The sequence below is a fragment of the Scyliorhinus torazame genome, chromosome 5, assembly GCF_047496885.1.
Source record: "Scyliorhinus torazame isolate Kashiwa2021f chromosome 5, sScyTor2.1, whole genome shotgun sequence".
NCBI lineage: Eukaryota > Metazoa > Chordata > Chondrichthyes > Carcharhiniformes > Scyliorhinidae > Scyliorhinus > Scyliorhinus torazame.
Window position 1 is genome coordinate 185,485,382 of NC_092711.1, and position 21,291 is coordinate 185,506,672.

General features: G+C 45.4%; 1 protein-coding gene and 1 long non-coding RNA gene across 2 annotated transcripts in view; one reads left to right on the forward strand and one right to left on the reverse strand.

Moving 5' to 3' along the window:
• The window catches only part of LOC140420799 (uncharacterized), an 84,466-nt gene that overhangs the window by 15,947 nt on the left and 47,228 nt on the right, over window positions 1-21,291 (reverse strand). The window contains exon 4 of the long non-coding RNA XR_011946589.1: window positions 4,917-4,972. This is a non-coding gene — a long non-coding RNA (uncharacterized lncRNA). The remainder of the gene's footprint in view (window positions 1-4,916; window positions 4,973-21,291) is intronic.
• LOC140420798 (uncharacterized) lies at window positions 6,613-12,740 on the forward strand. Its single transcript, XM_072504827.1, has 2 exons — window positions 6,613-6,753; window positions 10,898-12,740. Exon 2 carries the CDS (start codon window positions 11,233-11,235, stop codon window positions 12,439-12,441), a length of 1,209 nt encoding a protein of 402 aa, XP_072360928.1. The 5' UTR covers window positions 6,613-6,753; window positions 10,898-11,232; the 3' UTR covers window positions 12,442-12,740.

Genomic DNA, 21,291 nt, shown 5'->3' on the forward strand with positions numbered 1-21,291 from the left:
ACGCGATGGGCAGGGTATCCTAACTCTGCTCCTATGTCTTATGGTTTGATAGTCTTATGGCCACACCTTTGAGTGCTACACCCTTCAACACTCCCTGCAGCTCTTATCCAAGGCAGACCTTTTAGCTCAAGATACTGCTCAGCCATGGGCGACCAGCGCCAACGAAATGGGATGTTTTCTGTCAGCAGAACTGTAGACAGTGCGTGTGGATCCGGTGTTTACAAATAGCTTCCAGCTGGAGCCCCATCTGTCGATGACGATCAACTGCAGCTGATGTGTCAGAGAAAATGGCCTGGGCTGACAACGGCTGCTATCAAATCATATCTGCTCTTTGGGTGTCCTCCGACGGCCGTGTTGTCACCCCAAGGCAGCTACTCCCATGGGTGTCATCACTTCACGCAAGCAGTAAAGGGAGAGATGGATCATATTATGCAGCAGATGTGGTATGCCCCAGGTTTTGCCACTTACGCTGCTAAAATTACTGCTAAATATGTCAAAACTTTAATCCGGAAAAAATGCCTAGTGTCCAACCTGCTTAACAACCTCAGTCTTAGGGCCTTTTTGTACATATGCAGATGGACGTCATTCAAACGCTCAAGTGTTTGAGTTTCAATTATATATTGGTAACTGTAGATTTATTTTCCAGGTGGCTAGAAGCATTTCCTACCGGACGAATGATGCAGTAACGGTAGCCAAGGTTTTACTAAGAGAAATCGTGTCGAAATTTGGCATTCCTGAAATCATGTCAAGTGACAATGAGCCACATTTTAACGTCAAGTGGTTAAGGAGCTCCTGAAGTGACTCCAATTTAAACAACGGCTGTCCTGCCCCTATCACCCACAATCTACGGGAGCAGTATAAAGACAGAATGGCATTCTGAAAACTAAAATAGCAAAATTGTGTAGCGAGACCAGTCTAAAATGGCCAGAGGCCTTGCCTATTGCACTATGATACTGAGGTCAAGCACTAACAAAACCACCGGACGAACAGCCCACATCATGGGGGGGGGGGGGGGTGCTATGAGGCTGCCAATAAGCGCCCCCCTAACAGTTAAAGTAGTGGACATCCACAGCATAAGTGAAGAGATGCTAAATTACTGCACTGAACGAACAAAATCTTTGAAGGGTTTTCATTCACAGGTCGCCCAGGCCCAGAAGGAACCGACCAGCAAGACCTACCACATTTACCAGCCGGGGGACTACGTACTCATGAAGGCTTACCGATGGAGGAATTGTCTGGGACCTCGTTGGGAAGGACCACATGAGGTATTGCTGATAACACACACAGCACTGAAGCTTGAAGGGAAGTCGATGTGGATTTACGCTTTGCATTCAAAGCAGTCCCCCACAGTGTAATATTGTTTGAACTCTGTTTAATTGTGCTAATTTGTGCAGTGACCTCATATAGTATTGCACAAGCTCTGCTGTTCTGCAAATGCAGGCCATAGCTTCCCAAGTGAATCGGACTAATTGCTGGCTCTGTACCAACTTTCCCACTACCGCCTACTCCCCAGAATTGCGTTTGCTTGTGTTCCCTTCTAATACTTCCTTTTTAAAAAAAATTAGAGTAACCAGTTCATTTTTTCCAATGAAGGGGCAATTTAACGTGGCCAATCCACCTATCCTGCACATCTTTTCGGTTGTGGGGGTGAAACCCTCGCAAACACGGAGACAATGTGCAAACTCCACAAGGACAGTGACCCAGAGCTGGGATTGAACCTGGGACCTCGGCGCCATGAGACAACCACGCTAACCACTTGCGCCACCGTGCTTTTAATACTTCCTGGCATAAGGATCAAATAATAGCCCTAAGTAGAAATATACAACTTGGAGGCACCAGCCAACCCCAATTATGGCAAAGGGACACCTGTGTGTCTGCAGGAATTTCACCGAGGGAAGTATTAGAGTAGGAAGTACAGCCCTTAGTCATCGACAGTACCTTGCTGACTACAACGCCAGCGGGGAGCGATTCCGCTTCCCAAGCCCCGCTGCTAATATCCGCAGCATTTGAAAGGCATCTCTCCCAGGGGACGAGTTAGTCCTCACTTACAAAAATGGTAGCTGCAGCTGCCAGCAGGCCTACAACCTCACCTGTAGTGGCATTTGGTGGCTGTGGTCATCTAGTGCCTGGTTTAGCAGGACCATCTCCACTGTTTGTGGATGGGCGACCCAGGGAGAGTGTTGGAACCTTACCACCCTCTGGGGACTGAGACTCGGATGAACCTGTAGAGTTCAGTAGCATCAATTCAATTACTCATTAGCCTCCAAATGGATGACCTTTTGTCAAAGCCACTAAGAGTTGGTATCCCACTCTTGTGTGTCAAGGATTACTTTGGCTTTGCGGCCTCAATGCCTATAAGACATAACCTTTAGCCTGGGGGGGGGGGGGGCACATGCACCACAGGGTATACAGCCCCTGAAGCTTATGCCGTGGATCGCATCTATGCCCACTTAATTCACAATCATAACCCTTTTAGTGGGAGATGCCACAAGCATGATGTCCCGAACCCCCTTGTCATTAGGGGTACCGGGTTCCGCCAGTTTTTGAGGGCCGTGTTCCCTAGTCTGGGTGTAGCCCAGTTGGAGAGAACCATCATCAATATCTCAGCCACTATGGAAAGGATAGAAAATAACACAGCGGATGCTATCAAGCCCTGCAATCTAAGGTTCAGTCGCTGTCTAAGGTGATCAGGGTGGCGTATGCATGGACAAAAATTAGTCTTGTTGCTTCTATCATAGCCAAAACAGATGCATAGAAACACATGTTAAAACCATACATGATCAGTAGCAGGCCTCATATAAAATAGCAGAGGAAAAACCTTTTGACTTGTGGGGGCGGCTGCCTGTTGTTGGAGGATGGTTATGTGGCTTCCTCAAATATATGCTAAAGTATGCCCTAATCATTTTAGTGACAGTCGTTGTAATTTATGTCCTAATACAATTGGCACTCTGCTGCAGACCATGTGCGCCAGTCTGACACCTACAGGTTCCCCTCATCAAAGCAACTTGCCTGTGTTGCCTGTTTTGCAAGCAGAACGCTCCGCGGTTATCGAGGACAAAAAGGAAGGAGTGTGGGAGAGGAGACTGAGCTCAGCAGGGGATTTGTCAGGGAACAGGAAAATTAGCACATCAGCAGCAACACCCTCACTGTTGACTGGCTGGTTCTGGATAAACAAAGATAGGCAGCGCAATAAAGGTGAATGTTTCACTATATCTAACAACAGGACACAGCTGAATGTCCTTGCTAACAGCACTGAAACTGTAAAAAAGACATGATCAAGTGACCATTGTCTGAACGGACATTCCATCAGTCTACCACCAAAGATTCTGACATTAGCAATGGGACGCGATTAAACAGCTAGGGCTGGATTCTCCGATTTTGAGGCCATGTCCCCACTTCAGTGTGGGAACAGTGACGTTTTACGATGGAACAAATGGCATAAAACGGCCACCGATCCTCCGTTTGGCTGGGGACTGGCATCAAGACAGCGTAGAGCACCTGGCACTGGCTGCTGATACGGCCAGGAGAATTGCCAGGCCAATGGCCGCCCAACGTACAGCGGCAGCCTGCAGCGGCCGCGCTGTGCAACATGGTGCCAGTCGCTTGCAGACCGACCTGCGAAATAGTGCACCCCCTTTGGCTGGCTCGCGCACCACAGACCACCCTCCAACAGTGCCTCCAGCCCCTAGCAAAGTCCCTCCTGCCCGCGGATCGGCCCTCCCCCAACTGTGGCGGCGCTGGGCTGAGTCCGCAGCCGCCACGCCGAGTTCCCAACGGATGAGACCTCACGCGGCTGACGCGAACTCGGCCGGTCGGGTGCGGGCATGGGGGGGGGTGGGCCTCAGGCAATGTCCTGAGGTTGTCGATACGGCACACGGCGTACTCTAGGGGATGGAGCATCGCGGAAAAGCCCCCGATTCGGTGATGAATGGGGATTATCCCCGGCCGATCACCAAATGCGATTTCGGCTTCGGGGACCAGAGAATCCCGCCCCTATTGTCTCAGTCCTACCTCTTTGTATCATATGTAAATATGTGTGCATGACTAGAAACAAATAACTTCACTGGAAGTTGTAAGAAATGCCTAATAAAAAGGCTAACGGTACACAATTGGGCAGAGTGGACTGAAGAAGCCTTGAGGATTCTCCAGTTCTCCTCTCCTTATCAATAAGTAGGCAATAAAGGATCGATCACTCCTGAACGCTGTGTCCGAATATCTTTCGAGCACCGACAATATCAAGCCCCATGGTTCATGTAATAATGTTCTTTTTGCGTTTGTTGTAAATCCACTCGCACTATACTCCGTATGCTTCACCCGATGTCCATGTCGATGTCTATATATTTGCATTGTGTATTTATCTTATGTCCTATATTTTTCATGCATGCAGTGATCTGCCTGGAATGTACTAAAAACTATACTTTTCACTGTACCTCGGGACATGACAATAAACCCAAATCTAAAATCTAAATGTAGCGGCAGATCATAATTCATGGGTATCCACAGCTGATCCCAACGTGTTTGATCATCCGCCTTAATATAACCCATACCCTCTCGCAATGTCTTCCTCCTGAATAGTAGGTACTGCAAACAGTCCTATACTCAATACATAACTTGGTTAGTGCAAAATACTGCTTATTAACTAACCCCAGCCCAGATGGGACTAATTCCTATGTGATTGGTCTAATTGTGATCTCATGATATGATTTCCCTTCGTCCCTTGACAGCTCTCCAGTGTATCAATTACTGATGTTACCATCCCTCTTATTAACATCTGTTTCTATTACTTCTTACTCAGGAAATATAACTTCTCTTGTCCAACTGTTCAGAATGGGAGAAACATGCTGTCTATGTTTTGCTCAGGTTATTGAAAGGTCGCTATTAGTTCTCTCTGTGCTTATTTGGCATGCGTTTCTTACCTTTAAAAGTACACAAAGTCTGTATAAAATCAACAGTGGTTCAGTAATCTGCTGAACTGAAAAAATACAAGAGTTAATTACAGAACATAATTCCAAACCTACAAAATCAATATAGGTTGTTTAGTGGGTTTCCTCCAGGTGCTGCAGTTTCCTACCACAGCCCAAAATGTGCAGGTTAGGTGGATTGGCCATGATCAATTGCCTCTTAGTGTCCAAAGGTTTAGCGGCTAGGTGGGGTTACTGTGCTAAGCACTGCAGTGATTCTATAAAGTTAAACCGCACTAATTCAGTCCATGAGATAGTGTTTCAATGCTTATTTTCTTGGATTGTGAGGGAAGTATATTTTTCGTGCCAGTAGTGATTGTTCAAACTTGATGCCTGGCATCAATACCTTAAGGCCATGTTTTTGTTTTCCTTGTCAATTTTGAGTATGATCCTAAGACCGAGTCACGGGATGAAATTGTGTCCCAGAATTCAGTATAAAATAGTTTTGAATTAACATACTCATATGTTAACTAAATTAAAATAAATCATTTATCATTGGTTAGCACTATTGCTTCACAGCGTCAGGGCCCCAGGTTCGATTCTCGGCTTGGATGACTGTCTGTATGGAGTCTGCATGTTCTCTCTGTGTCGGCGTGGGTTTCCTGCGAGGGCTCCGGTCTCCTCCCACAAGTTCTGAAGGACGTGCTGTCAGGTGATTTGAACATTCTGAATTCTCCCTCTGTGTACTCTACGAATTTATAGTGAAGAAGGCCATTCGGCCCATCGAGTTTGCACTGGCCCTTGGAAAGAGCACCCTACTCAAGCACACACCACCTCCACCCACTCCCCTTAACCTGGTAACCCCAATCAACCTTTTTGGACACTGAGGGCAATTTAGCATAGCCAATGCACCTAACCGCACATCGAGTCGTCACATTCAGTATAAAATAATTCTGAATTAACATACCCATATGTTAACTAAATTAAAATAAATCATTTATCATTAGTTAGCACTATTGCTTCACAGTGTCAGGGCCCATACTGGCCTCCCCGAACAGGCGCCGGAATGCAGCGACTAGGGGCTTTTCACAGTAACTTCATTGAAGCCTACTTGTGACAATAAGCAATTATTATTATTGTTATTATCTTTGGACTGTGGGAGGAAACCGGAGGACCCGGAGGAAACCCACACACACACGGGGAGAACGTGCAGATTCCACAAAGACAGTGACCCAGGCCGCAAATTGAACCTGGGACCCTGGAGCTGTGAAGCAACTGTGCTAACCGCTATGCTACCGTGCTACTCGAACAGGTGCCGCAATGTGGTGACTATGGGCTTTTCACAGTAACTTCATTGCAGTGTGTTAATTTATGGCAATAAAGATTAGTATTATAAGGCATAATAATAAAGATTATTAGTGTATCTTGAGTCTGAGATTGTATCGGCATTGATGTCCAACATAATAATTCTCCTGCTGTGTCTTACTTTGTTTCCTTTCTGAAGTGTGGGTATTAGACTGTCTTCACCCTTGACATTGTAACTAACGAATCATTTATAAACAAACAAAATTTGACCTAACGCTGTTATTAGCTTCATTCGTTGCTTCCTTTCAATAGCTTTATTGCTTTTCCTGCTCACTGTTTGAAAGCGCGACAATGCCCGGCTGATTGACGGCAGTTTAAGACCAATAGGAAGAGAGGGGGCGGATCTGGAAGATCGAGCGGGAGGGGCTAATGCTCCAAGCAACTGAAGTGAATGAGGGGCGGGGTAGGAATGGAGCATGCGCCATGTGAGTAATGGCGGACGAGAGCAACTGATGTTATGTCCAATCCTTAAGTGGGCGGAATGACGGTACGGAAGGGGCGATGGATCGGCAGGGAGGCTTTCTAAACATATTGTGTCAAATCCAATTTCCGAAAAATAACTTCCCGGTCTCTCGTTTATAGTTGGTGGGGCCAGTTTTTTTTCTGCAGTCAGACCAGAGTTCACTGCCGCCTTGATTGTGCAGTAGGGCGGATGCGTGGTGGACATCTTTGTGCGGGGCGATATACAGTGACGCGCAGCGTCCATGTTGGTTGGGGGCAATCTGTTCAATGTTTTAGAAAACTAGAACGAAAGATATCGATCAATCCATCCTGTCTGCTTCAGGAATTTCATTTTTTTTTAGAGTATCCAATTCACTTTTTCCAATTATGGGGCAATTTAAAGTGGCCAATTCCACTAGCCTTCACAATTTTGGGGTGTGGGACCGAAACCCATGCAAACACACGGACAGTGACCCAGAGCTGGGATAGAACCTGGGACCGCGGTGGTGTGAGTCTGCTGTGCTAACCACTGTGCCACCGTGCTGCCCTTGTCTGCTCCAGGAATAAGGAGGAAAAATAAACTAGCCACTCATTTTGGTCCCATTTCCAGCACCTGGTCAGGTTACAGCACTTCAGATGCAAACTTGTGGACCTGCACACCAAGGTTTCTCACTTTCAGAGTTTGTGTCCCAGGCAAATGAAAGAACGGTCACGAATGGTGGAGCGACTAAATCAGGAATGTTCAAGAGGCCGGAATTAGATGAGCGTAGAAATATTGAAGGGGGTGTAGCTGCAGGAGGCGACAGAGCTATAGATGGTCACAACCATGGAGGAAATCAATGATGAGAATTGTAAAATATTGGTGCTTCAGAACCAGGAGTCTTTGCAGGTCAGTGAGCACAGATGGGGGACCAAAAATGGTTGCGAGTAAGCATAAGATGCATGGAAGTTTCAGAAACATGAGCTAAGACATGGACATGTCAAGCGACGAGGGCAGCTTGGTAGCATAGTGGTTAGCACAGTTGCTTCACAGCTGCAGGGTCGCAGGTTTGATTCCCGACTTCGGTCACTGTCTGTACGGAGTCTGCACGTTCTCCCCGTGTCTGCGTGGGTTTCCGCCGGATGCTCCAGTTTCAACCACAAGTTCCGAAAGATGCTATTAGGATCAAGGCGACGAGGGGATTTTCACAGTAACTCCATTGCTGTGTTAATGCAAGCCTACTTGTGACATTAGTAAAGATAATCATCATTATTAATCAAGAATTTCAATACCCCTGATCCAGCCTCCCCCCGCCCCCCCAAACCCACCATATCCCTTTAGCCCCGAGAGCTGTCCCTAACCCCTTCCTGAAATTACATAACGTTTTGGCCTCTACTTTTTATGGCAGTGAATTCCACAGATTCACCATCCTCTGGGTGAAAGAATTTCTCCTCACCACCGTCTTAAAAGGTTTACCCCTTATACTCAACCTATGACCCCGAGTTCTGGCCTCCATCACCATCAGGAATATTTTTTCTGAATTTACCCTGTCTAATCCTGTTACAATTGTGTACGTTCTGCGAGATCCCCGTCACTCTTCTCAACTCCAATTAAGATCATAGATCATAGAATTCTATGACCTGATCTCTTCTGAACTCCAATTAAGATAATCCTTACCAAGGTAGTCTCTCTTCATTTGACAGTCCCGTTATGCGAGGAATCAGTCTGTAAACCTTCGCTGCACTCCCTGCATAGCAAGAACATCCTTCCTCAAATAAGGACACCAAAATTGCACAAAATACTCAAGGTGTGGCATCCAGATTCCACATTGTCTGTCTTTTTCCTTTCTGTCTGTCCTTCCTAAAAACTGAATAATAATAATCTTTATTAGTGTCACAAGTAGGCTTAAATTAACACTGAAAAGAAGTTACTGTGAAAATCCCCTAGTCGCCACACTACAGCGCCTGTTCGGGTACACCGAGGGAGAATTCAGAATGTCCAATTCACCTAACAAGTACGTCTTTCGAGACAAGTGGGAGGAAACCAGAGCACCCGGAGGAAACGCATGCAGACACGGGGAGAAAGTGCAGACTGCGCACAGACAGTGACCCGAGCCGAGAATCGAACCCGGGTCCCTGGTGAGTGAAGCAACAGTGCTAACCACAGTGCTACCGTGCCGCCCATAATGTTTAGCCCTCAATGTTTAGTTCCCATCCTTGGTAATTTTCCAGCCATGTCTCTGTAATCCGAACTATATCATACCCCTTTATCTGTGCAACTAATTCTTTTTATTGTGAATGCTCCAAGCATGCAGGTACACAACCTTAAGGCTAGTTCTTTTGACATTCCTTGTCCCATCCCTACTATGTTTTACAGTGTCATTATCTGATGTAGGCCCTTGATTTCTTTGCCTATTGCTTTTCTTATTCTCTTTGCTGTTTTTATGTATTGTCTTGATCCGCCCCTGCTCTGAATCCTACTTCGGCCATATTAGTTTAAACCCTCCACAACCGCTCTCGCAAGATCCACAATCCCTCTTGCAAGAACCTCCCAAAGGACACCAGTCCCGGTCCTGCCCAGGTGCAACTCATCCAGCTTGTACAAGTCGCACCTCCTCCAGAAACAGTCCCAGTGCCCCAGAAATCTGAAACCCTTCCCTTTACACAATCTCTTCAGCCACGTCTTCTTCATCCGATATATCCTGCTATTTCTACTCTGACTAACATGTGGCACTGGTAGGAAACCTGTGATCGTTACATTTGAGGTTCGACTTCTCAACATTCTTCCTGACTCCCTATATTGTACTTTTAGGACCTCATCTCTTTCATTACCTACGTAGTTTGTACCAATATGTATCACGACCACTGGCAGAAATGCCTATCTATTCCCTGACAGTTGGATCCCCCAGAACTATTGCATTCCCGCACATTTTACTCCTCCCCTCTGCAGCAGAATCAGCCGTGGTCCAACAAATTTGGCTGTTACCCTGAGAGATCATACCTCTCAACAGTATCAAAAGTGGTACATCAAGAAGTATTTCTAAAAAATATAAAGTACAAGGTCTCTGGCCCCTCACGGATTGAATCCCACTGTTGGGAGTGGAACATATGTCTGGTTGGTAGGTCATCTTGGGGTAAGACCCAGGTAATGCTCTGGGGCCCCCAATTCAAATCACGGCAGATGGTGGAATTTGAATTTAAGAAAAGTTTGAAATTGAAAGTCTGATGTTGAGCAAGGAACAATTATTAATTATCATTGTTCATTATCTGGTTCCCGAATGGTGTTCAGGAAAGAAAAATCTGACGTCCTCACCTTGTCTGGCCTACACGTGAATCCAGATCCACAACAATCTGGTTAACTTTTAAATCCATGGAGTTCCTACAGTGCAGAAGGAGACCATTTCGCCCATCGGGTCTGCGCCAACCCTCTGAAAGAACACCCTACCTAGACCCACTCCCCACCCTATCACTGTAACCCAACGCATTTATCATAGCCCATCCACCGAACCTGCATATCTTTAGACTTTGGGAGCAAATCGGAGCACTAGAAGGAAACCTACAGAGACACGGGGAGAACATGGACAATCTACATAGATAGTCAGCCAAGGCCAGAATTGAACCTTGGAAAAAATGGCAAACTCAGACCTGTCAACTCTGCAAAGCTAAATTTAAAAATAAATATTTCACCATTGTTGTGAACAGTAGTTCAGCCTCAGACATTTCCAGGAAGAGTGATGGTGTCAGTGCGCATAGGGTGGAGTTTGAAGTGGGGACTGGAGACATTGGCTTCAGTCTTCCCAATATTTAAATTGAGGAAATTTCAGTTCATCCAGGACTGGATCCCAGTCCAGTCATGGTAGTCTGTGACATGTGGGTGCTGGTGTTCACATGCACAGGTAAACCTGGTCTTTCTAAATGGTGGAGCTTGAGGGTTTGGGGAGTTTCTTACAGATATATAGAATTACTCTCTGCCTCTTCCCCGCCCACCTCCCTCTCCTCCCACCTTGTGTAGACCTAGACTGGGTGGCTGATTCTCTTCCCTGAAGGACATCAGTAATCCAGTTGGGTTTTTATAACAATCCAGCAGCTTTCTTGGCCACTTTTCCTAGTGCCGGTCCCACAAATTACCAGATTCATTCAGCACAATTACACAACCTGTTTTTGTGGGTTCTCTCTCACTTCCTTTTTTCTGTTTTAAATCAATTGCACAGGGGAAAAGAAGGGGACAAGTTGCAGTGGGGAAACTGAAACCAAACATCACATCAGGATCTGACAGAGTCGCCCAATTTATCCGAACCTGGATATCATCGGACTTTGAACATGGAAGGAAATAGCACCATTCCCTGTCGGGAGATAGTGTAGAGGTGTTCTCTATGTGGACAACGATTCAGCTGATTATTTGACCTATCAGACCATAAACACAGTCACAACGGGAAGAAATTGTTAAAATGTGAGGATTTTGAAAGGATTCAATTAGGAAATTCATCGATGGCGTAACATTGGAAATAGACCATTCACCTGTTGAGAGTGAGGGAAGGAATTTACTATGACATCCCACCCACTGACACACCAGCAAGTTCATACTGATGAGAGACCTTTTCAATGCCCAGAGTGCTCAAAATGCTTTAAAATTTATGGGAACCTGATGTCACATCAACAAGTTCACACTGATGAGAGACCTTTTAAATGCTCAGACTGCGGGAAATGCTTTAAAAGCTCCTGGTCACTGATGTCCCATCATCGGGTTCACACCGATGAGAGACCTTTTAAATGCCCAAACTGTTCTAAGTGGTTTAAAAGTTCCAGGAACTTGATGTCCCATCAACGGGTCCACACTGATGAGAGACCTTTTAAGTGCCCAGACTGTGGGAAGTGCTATAAATGTTCCGGGGATTTGATGTCCCATCAACGAGTTCACACTGATGAGAGACCTTTTAAGTGCCCAGACTGCGGGAAGTGCTTTAAAAGTTCCGGGAATCTAATAGCCCATCAGCAAGTTCACACTGATAGACGTTTGATCTCCCATAAACGAGTTCACACTGATGAGAGAACATATAAATGCTCCGACTGTGAGAAGTGCTTTAAACGTTCCTCACAACTGTTGTCCCATCATCGAGTTCACACTGATGAGAGACCTTTTAAATGCTCAGACTGTGGGAAGTGCTTCAAACGTTCCTCAGAACTGATGTTCCATCAACGGGTTCACACTGATGAGAACCCTTTTAAATGTCCAGATTGCGAGAAGTGTTTTAACAGTTCCTGGAAACTGAAGTCCCATCAACGGGTTCACACTGATGAGAGACCCTTTAAATGCCAAGACTGTGGGAAATGCTATAAAAGTTCCAGGAGCCTGATGTCCCATCAACAAACGCGCACTAATGAGAGACCTTTTAAATGCCCAGACTGTGGGAAGTGCTATAAAAGTTCCGGGGAACTGATGTCCCATCAACGTGTTCATACTGATGAGAGACCTTTTAAGTGCCCAGACTGCAGGAAATGCTATAAAAGTTCCGGAAATCTGGTATCCCATCAACGAATTCACACTGATGAGAGACCTTTTAAATGCCCGGACTGTGCAAAAAGCTTTAGATATTCCGGGAACATGATCTCCCATCAACGAGTTCACACTGACGAGAGACCTTTTAAATGCTCAAACTGCAGGAAATGCTTCAAACGCCTCTCGGAACTGATGTACCATCAACAAGTTCACACTGATGAGAGACCTTTGAAATGCACGGATGGCGGGAAATGCTAAAATATTCCTCGGAACCGATGTCCCATCAACGTGTTCTCACTGATGAGACACCATTCAGGTGCTTTCACGTGGGACTGGGTTCAGCTGGTCATCTCAACTCACTGAACAACCACAACCTGACACTGGGAGAAGACCATTCACCTGCTCCCGGTGTGGGAAGGGATTTAGTCAGTGATCCCACCTGCTGGGACAGCAGCGAGTTCACAAGTAACTGCTAGTGGATTTTGCTGTTAATTCCAGGACAGAACCATGTTTATTGGTGTATTTTTCTGCTTACGTTAATAAACTCCAGCACAGTTCCAGATTTTAATATTTTTTTGTAAAAATCAAATAAGTCAGCTTGGTTTTAATGTTTCAATGATCCCATCTTCATGTGGGAGGCTGGGAATAGTCCAGCTTCAAGGGAACTAAAGAATAGACCATGAAACGTAGGAGCAGAAGTTGGCCATTATAACAATTTCATTTTGACATCCACTGGTCGGGAAAAGCGCTGTATACTTTAAAATCTGAATTTCTTTAATTATGTTAAATCCCAGTCCTCTGGTTACTGATCCTTGTCAGTAGAAACAGTTTCTCCCTATCTGCTCTATCGAAGCACCCATCCCCATAGACTCCAACCCATTATGTTGAACAGCTCCAAGAAATCTCTATTTACCTTCTTTGTTCTAAAAATAACAATCCATTTTTGTATAATCTCTCCACAAAACTGAATTACCTCATCCGTGGACACAGTGCAAGGTGGAGGATTGACAGGAGATTTAGGAAAATATTGGCAATTCGCAGGTGAGTGGGGGGTGGGAGTAGAGACGTCTCTGATGACACAATGTTGGGTGGGATTGTAGAGAGTCTAAATGACAGCATAAAATTACAAAGGCATATTGAGAGAATTGATGAATGGGCAAAACTGTGACAGATGTATTTACATAAGAACGAGGAGCAGGAGTAGGCCATCTGGCCCTTCGAGCCTGCTCCACCATTCAATGAGATCATGGCTGATCTTTTGTGGACTCAGCTCCACTTTCCGGCCCGAACACCATAACCCTTAATCCCTTTATTCTTCAAAAAACTATCTATCTTTATCTTAAAAACATTGAATGAAAGAGCCTCTACTGCTTCACTGGGCAAGGAATTCCATAGATTCACAACCCTTTGGGTGAAGAAGTTCCTCCTAAACTCAGTCCTGAATCTACTTCCCCTTATTTTGAGGCTTTGCCCCCTAGTTCTGCGTTCACCCGCCAGTGGAAACAACCTGCCCGCATCTATCCTATATATTCCCTTCATAATCTTATATGTTTCTATAAGATCCCCCCTCATCCTTCTAAATTCCAACGAGTACAGTCCCAGTCTACTCAACCTCTCCTCGTAATCCAACCCCTTCAGCTCTGGGATTAACCTAGTGAATCTCCTCTGCACACCCTCCAGTGCCAGTATGTCCTTTCTCAAGGAAGGAGACCAAAACTGAACACAATACTCCAGGTGTGGCCTCACTAACACCTTATACAATTGCAGCAGAACCTCCCTAGTCTTAAACTCCATCCCTCTAGCAATGAAGGACAAAATTCCATTTGCCTTCTTAATCACCTGTAAACCAACTTTTTGCGACTGATGCACTAGCACACCCAGGTCTCTCTGCACAGCAGCATGTTTTAATATTTTATCATTTAAATAATAATCCCTTTTGCTGTTATTCCTACCAAAATGGATAACCTCACATTTGTCAACATTGTATTCCATCTGCCAGACCCTAGCCCATTCACTTAGCCTATCCAAATCCCTCTGCAGACTTCCAGTATTCTCTGCACTTTTTGCTTTACCACTTATCTTCGTGTCGTCTGCAAACTTGGACACATTGCCCTTGGTCCCCAACTCCAAATCATCTCTGTAAATTGTGAACAATTGTGGGCCCAACACTGATCCTTGAGGGACACCACTAGCTACTGATTGCCAACCAGAGAAACACCCATTAATCTCCACTCTTTGCTTTCTATTAATTAACCAATCCTCTATCCATGCTACTACTTTCCCCTTGGCATCTTTATCTTATGCAACAACCTTTTGTGTGGCACCTTGTCAAAGGCTTTCTGGAAATCCAGATATACCACATCCATCGGCTCCCCGTTATCTACCGCACTGTCAATGTCCTCAAAAAATTCCACTAAATTAGTTAGGCACGACCTGCCCTTTATGAACGCATGCTGCGTCTGCCCAATGGGACAATTTCCATCCAGATGCCTCGCTATTTCTTCCTTGATGATAGTTTCCAGCATCTTCCCTACTATCGAAGTTAAGCTCACTGGCCTATAATTATCCGCTTTCTGCCTGCCTCCTTTTTTAAACAGTGGTGTCACGTTTGCTAATTTCCAGTCCGCCGGGACCACCCCAGAGTTAAGTGAATTTTGGTAAATTATCACTAGTGCATTTGCAATTTCCCTAGCCATCTCTTTTAGCACTCTGGGATGCATTCCATCAGGTCCAGGAGACTTGTCTACCTTTAGCCCCATTAGCTTGCCCATCACTACCTCCTTGGTGATAACAATCCTCTCAAGGTCCTCACCTGTCATAGCCTCATTTCCATCAGTCACTGGCATGTTATTTGTGTCTTCCACTGTGAAGACCGACCCAAAAAACCTGTTCAGTTCCTCAGCCATTTCCTCATCTCCCATTATTAAATGTCCCTTCTCATCCTCTAAAGGACCAATATTTACCTTAGCCACTCTTTTTTGTTTTATGTATTTGTAGAAACTTTTACTATCTGTTTTTATATTCTGAGCAAGTTTACTCTCAATCTATCTTACTCTTCTTTCTGGCTTTTTTAGTAGCTTTCTGTTGCCCCCTAAAGATTTCCCAGTCCTCTAGTCTCCCACTGATCTTTGCTACTTTGTATGTTTTTTCCTTCAATTTGATGCTCTCCCTTACTTCCTTAGATATCCACGGTCGATTTTCCCTCTTTTTACCGTCCTTCCTTTTTGTTGGTATAAACCTTTGCTGAGCACTGTGAAAAATCACTTGGAAGGTTCTCCACTGTTCCTCAACTGTTTCACTATAAAGTCTTTGCTCCCAGTCTACCTTAGCTAGTTCTTCTGTCATCCCATTGTAATCTCCTTTGTTTAAGCACAAAACACGAGTGCTTGATTTTACCTTCTCACCCTCCATCTGTATTTTAAATTCCACCATATTGTGATCGCTCCTTCCGAGAGGATCCCTAACTATGAGATCCCGAATCAAAACTGTCTCATTACACAGGACCAGATCTAGGACCGCTTGTTCCCTCGTAGGTTCCATTACATACTGTTTTAGGAAACTATCGCGGATACATTCTATAAACTCCTCCTCAAGGCTGCCTTGACCGATCTGGTTAAACCAATCAACATGTAGATTAAAATCCCCCATGATAACTGCTGTACCATTTCTACATGCATCTGTTATTTCTTTGTTTATTGCCTGCCCCACCATAATGTTACTATTTGGTGGCCTATAGATTACTCCTATCAGTGACTTTTTCGCCTTACTATTCCTGATTTCCACCCAAATGGATTCAACCTTATCCTCCACTTGCTTAATGTAAGCAAGTGTGAGATTATCTATTTTGGACCAAAAAAGGATAGGTCTGGGTACTTTCTAGATGGTATGAAGCTAAATTCAGTAACTGTCCAAAGAGACCTGGGGGTCCAGGAGCATAGATCTTTCAAATGTCATGAACAAGTTCAGAAAGTAATAAAGAAGGTGAGTGGAATTCTGCCCTTTATATCTAGAGGACTGGAGTATAAGGGCAGCGCGGTAGCATAGTGGTTAGCACAGTTGCTTCACGCTCAAGGGTCCTAGGTTTGATGCCCGGCTTGGGTCACTGTGTGGAGTCTGCACGTTCTCCCCGTGTTTGCGTAGATTGCCTCCAGGTGGTCCGGTTTCCTCCCACACTCCAAAGATGTGCAGGTTAGGTGGATTGGCAATGCTAAATTGCCCTTCGTGTCCAAAAAAGGGTGGGTGGGGTTACGGGGATAGGATGGAAGTGTGGGCTTAGGTAAGGTGCTCTTTCCAAGGCCGGTGCAGACTCGATGGGCCAAATGGCCTCCTTCTGCACTATAGATTCTGTGATGCAGAAGTTATGCTGCAGCTTTACAAAACCATGGTTGGGCCCCACATGGAGTACTGTGAGCAGATATAGGCACCACAACTGAGGAAGGATAACTTGGCCTTGGAGGAAGTTCAACGTAAGTTAACAAGAATGATACCTAGACTTTAGGTGTTAAGTTATGAGGAGAGATTATACAAATTATGCCTCCTTTCTTTATAATTTTGAAGGTTAAAGGGTGATCTAATCAAAGATATAAGATATTAACAGGAATAGACAGGGTAATAAAGATTAACTATTTCCACTGGTTGACAATTTCAGAACTAGGGGGCATAGTCTAAGAATTATTGCAGTAGAGATGTTAGGAAGCACTTCTACACTTAAAAGAGTGGTAGAGATTTGGAATGGTTTTCCACAAATGGCAATTGATCAGTTGTTAGTTTTAAATCTGAGATAGATACATTTTTGTGGAGCAAAGGTGTTCAGGTATATGGGCCAAAGGAAGGTACATGGATTTAGGCCACAGATCAGCTATTATCTCATTGAACGACAGAACAGGCTCCAGGAGCTGAATGGCCTACTCCTGTTCCTATGAACTGAACCAAAAAATCCAGTCTCCAGCTTTGTGATTCTTTAGAAACTTTAAGGAGAACCGGAATCTGAGGAGAATAAATAGTGAACTGTCCGATTCAGGCACCTTTCACTTCTTTAAGATGCTGGAACATTGTCTCTGATGTTATCGGTGAAATTAGATGATCTGAGACATTGAAAGGATTCTCGTCACTGCACATCAGGAATTAAAACTAATATCATCTTCGGGAAATCAGAATACTTGGTAACAGACAAGACACCGAAAGGCTTGAAGGGAGAAGTCACCAGTTGCAAGAGAGCTGGTTCCCGCTGACATGGAAATGTTTGCATGTGTGGAATCAGACTGCTCCCATGTATCCACAATGAATGTCCTGCCCTTTATTTTGGAAGATTAAAACAGATGGAAAACAATTGTCATTCCAGTGGCAGCAATCTGAAGATTCAACTCACTGATACCCTGGTTTAAGATAGCTCATGTGTCATTTCCGTCTTGGTCTCTGTGGCATAACTGGTCAGCGCATTTGGCTGTTAACCCAGAGGATGCTGGTTCGAGACCATCCAGGGATCCACAATTTTTTCCCCTTAAGCATTCCTTGTCTCACAGTTTGGGGCTGACATGTAATTGCAAACAAAATCTCCAAAACGTTCAGATCCACTGTTATCTAGCAGTTTGCCGCACAGGTAACCGCTTTTTCCAAAATTAATTGCAAAAACCATAAAGAAAGAATAAAACCTACCATATATCGACACCTAACTAGGTAGACACCTCAGAAGCCTCGGTGTACCCGAACAGACGCCAGTGTGTGGCGACTAGGGGATTTTCATGGTAACTTCATTGCAGTGTTAATGTAAGCCTAATTGTGACACTGATAAGGATTATTATCAGCCGCATCTGGATCAATTATAGTTGATCAATTACAGTTGAAAGATCAATAACGCGGGCAGAGGGCAGCAGAATGGTGACGCTGATTGGCTGTTGCGGGGAGTGAATTGTGGAAAGCTGAGTTTCTGGAACTAATATATTTCAGTGGCTAAACCCGAGACACTACACGGGTAGTGTTGCCCACCCATCCACCTCTAACCAAAAAAAAAGACTGTGTGGTGAGCTGGTGAGGTAAGCTTTTCTTTCCATTTCCTCTTTCCATCCTTCCACCATCTCTAACCTGTGGGGAGTGTGAAAATCAGGTAAGCTGCTTTTTTTTTCTCTCTAATTGTCAAGTGGATAAATGGAAGGGATGGCAGAGAGGGCAGTGCAATGTTCCTCCTGCAGGATGTTCGAGGTGAGGGACACTGTCAGTGGCCCTGCTGAGTTCACCTGCGGGCAGTGCACCCATCACCAGCTCTTCAAAGACTGTGTTCGGGAACTGGAGCTGGAGCTGGATGAACTGAGGATCATTCGGGAGGCAGAGTCGGTTATAGATAGAAGCTACAGGAATGTAGTTACGCCTGAGAATGAAGGTAGCTGGGTGACGTTTAAAAGGAGGGGGAAGAAGCAGTCAGTGCAGGGATCCTCTGCGGTTGTTCCCCTCAATAACAGGTATACCGTTTTGGATACTGTTGGGGGGGGGGGGGGGGGGGGGAGGGAACCTACCAGAGGTAAGCCACGTGACCAGGTCTCTGGCACTGAGTCTGTCCCTGTGGCTTGGAAGGGAAGGGGATAGAGCAGGAGAGCATTAGTTATTGGAGACTCTATAGTTAGAGGTACAGATAGGTGGTTCTGTGGCAATGATAGAGGCTTACGGTTGTGTGTTGCCTCCCGGGTGCCAAAGTCCGTGACGTCTCTGATCGTGTTTTCCGGGTCCTTCAGGGGAGGGGGAGCAGCCACAAGTCGTGGTACACATCGGTACCAACGACATAGGTAGGAAAAGGGACGGGGATGTAAAACAGGAATTCAGGGAGCTTGGCTGTAAGCTGAGAGCCAGGACAGACTGTGTTGGCATCTCTGGTTTGCTGCCAGTGCCACGGGCTAGCGAGGTGGGGAACAGGGAGAGAGTGCAGTTAAACACATGGCTACAGGGATGGTGTAGGAGGGAGGGTTTCAGTTACTTGGATAATTGGAGCATATTCTGGGGAAGGTGGGACCTGTACAAACAGGACAGGTTACACCTGAACCAGAGGGGCACCAATATCCTGGGAGGGAAATTTGCTACAGCTCTTCGGGGGGTTTAAACTAATTTGGTAGGGGGATGGGAAACTGATTTGTAGTCCAGGAGATAGCGTTGCTGGAGTTCAGGAAGTTGTGGGTAGTGCAGTACTGAGGAAGGTACCAAGGTCACAAGAGTGGACCTCCAGGTATGAAGGTGGTTTGAAGTGTGTCTACTTCAATGCGAGGAGCATCAGGAATAAAGTTGGTGAGCTTGAAGCATAGATTGGTACCTGGGACTACGATGTGGCCATTACGGAGACGTGGACAGAACAGGGGCAGGAATGGTTGTTGGAGGTTCCGGGGTTTAGATGTTTCAGTAAGATTAGGGAAGGTGGTAAAAGAGGTGGAGGAGTGGCATTGCTAATCAAGGATAGTATAATAGAACATAGACCATTACAGCGCGGTACAGGCCCTTCAGCCCTCGATGTTGCGCCGACCTGTGAAACCACTCTAAAGCCCATTTACACTATTCCCTTATCGTCCATATGTCTATCCAATGACCATTTGAATACCCTTAGTGTTGGCGAGTCCACTACTGTTGCAGGCAGGGCATTCCACACCCTTACTACTCTCTGAGTAAAGAACCTACCTCTGACGTCTGTCTTATATCTATCTCCCCTCAATTTAAAGCTATGTCCCCTCGTGCTAGACATCACCATCCGAGGAAAAAGGCTCTCACTGTCCACCCTATCCAATCCTCTGATCATCTTGTATGCCTCAATTAAGTCACCTCTTAACCTTCTTCTCTCTAACGAAAACAGCCTCAAGACCCTCAGCCTTTCCTCATAAGATCTTCCCTCCATACCAGGCAACATTCTGGTAAATCTCCTCTGCACCCTTTCCAATGCTTCCACATCCTTCCTATAATGCGGTGACCAGAATTGCACGCAATACTCTAAATGCGGCCGCACCAGAGTTTTGTACAGCTGCAACATGACCTCATCGCTCCGAAACTCAATCCCTCTACCAATAAAAGCTAACACACCGTACGCCTTCTTAACAACCCTCTCAACCTGAGTGGCAACTTTCAGGGATCTATGTACATGGACACCGAGATCTCTCTGCTCAACCACACTGCCAAGAATCTTACCATTAGCCCAGTACTCTGTCTTCCTGTTATTCCTTCCAAAATGAATTACCTCACACTTTTCTGCATTGAACTCCATTTCCCACCTCTCAGCCCAGTGCTGCAGCTTATCTATAATGGCTGCAGAAAGGCAGTTTGAGGAGGATCTGTCTACTGAGGTAGTGTGGCTGAAGTTAGAAGTAGGAAAGGAGCGGTCATTTTGTTAGGAGTTTTCTATAGGCCCCCCAAACAGTAACAGAAATGTGGAGGAAAAGATTGCAATGCAGATTCTGGATAGGTGCGGTAGTCACAGGGTAGTTGTCATGGGTGACTTTAACTTTCCAAATATTGATTGAAACCACTATAATTCCAATAGTTTGGATGGGGCTGTTTTTATCCAGTGTGTGCAGGAGGGTTTCCTCACACAATATGTGGATAGACCGACAAGAGGCGGGGCCACATTGGATTTGGTACTGGGTAATGAACCGGGCCAAGTGTTAGATTTGGTTGTGGGAGAGCACTTTGGAGATAGTGACCACAATTCGGTGACTTTCACTATAGGAATGGAGAGGGATAGGAACATACGGCAGGGCAAGGTTTATAACTGGGGGAAGGGTAATTACAATAAGATTAGGCAAGAATTGGGGAGCATAAGATGGAAACAGGAACTGTTAGGGATACGCACAATTGAGATGTGGAGCTTGTTCAAGGAGCAAATACTGCGTGTCCGTGACATGCATGGCCCTGTCAGGCAGGGAGGAAATGGTCGAGTGAGGGAACCATGGTTTATAAAAGAGGTTGAATGTCTTGTCAAGATGAAGAAGGGGGCTTATGTAAGGATGATAAAACAAGGTTCAGTTAGGGCACTTGAGGGATACAAGATAGCTAGGAAGGAGTTCAAGAAAGGGCTTAGGGCTTAGGAGAGCTAGGATGGGGCATGAGAAGTCCTTGGCGGGTCGGATCGAGGAAAACCCTAAG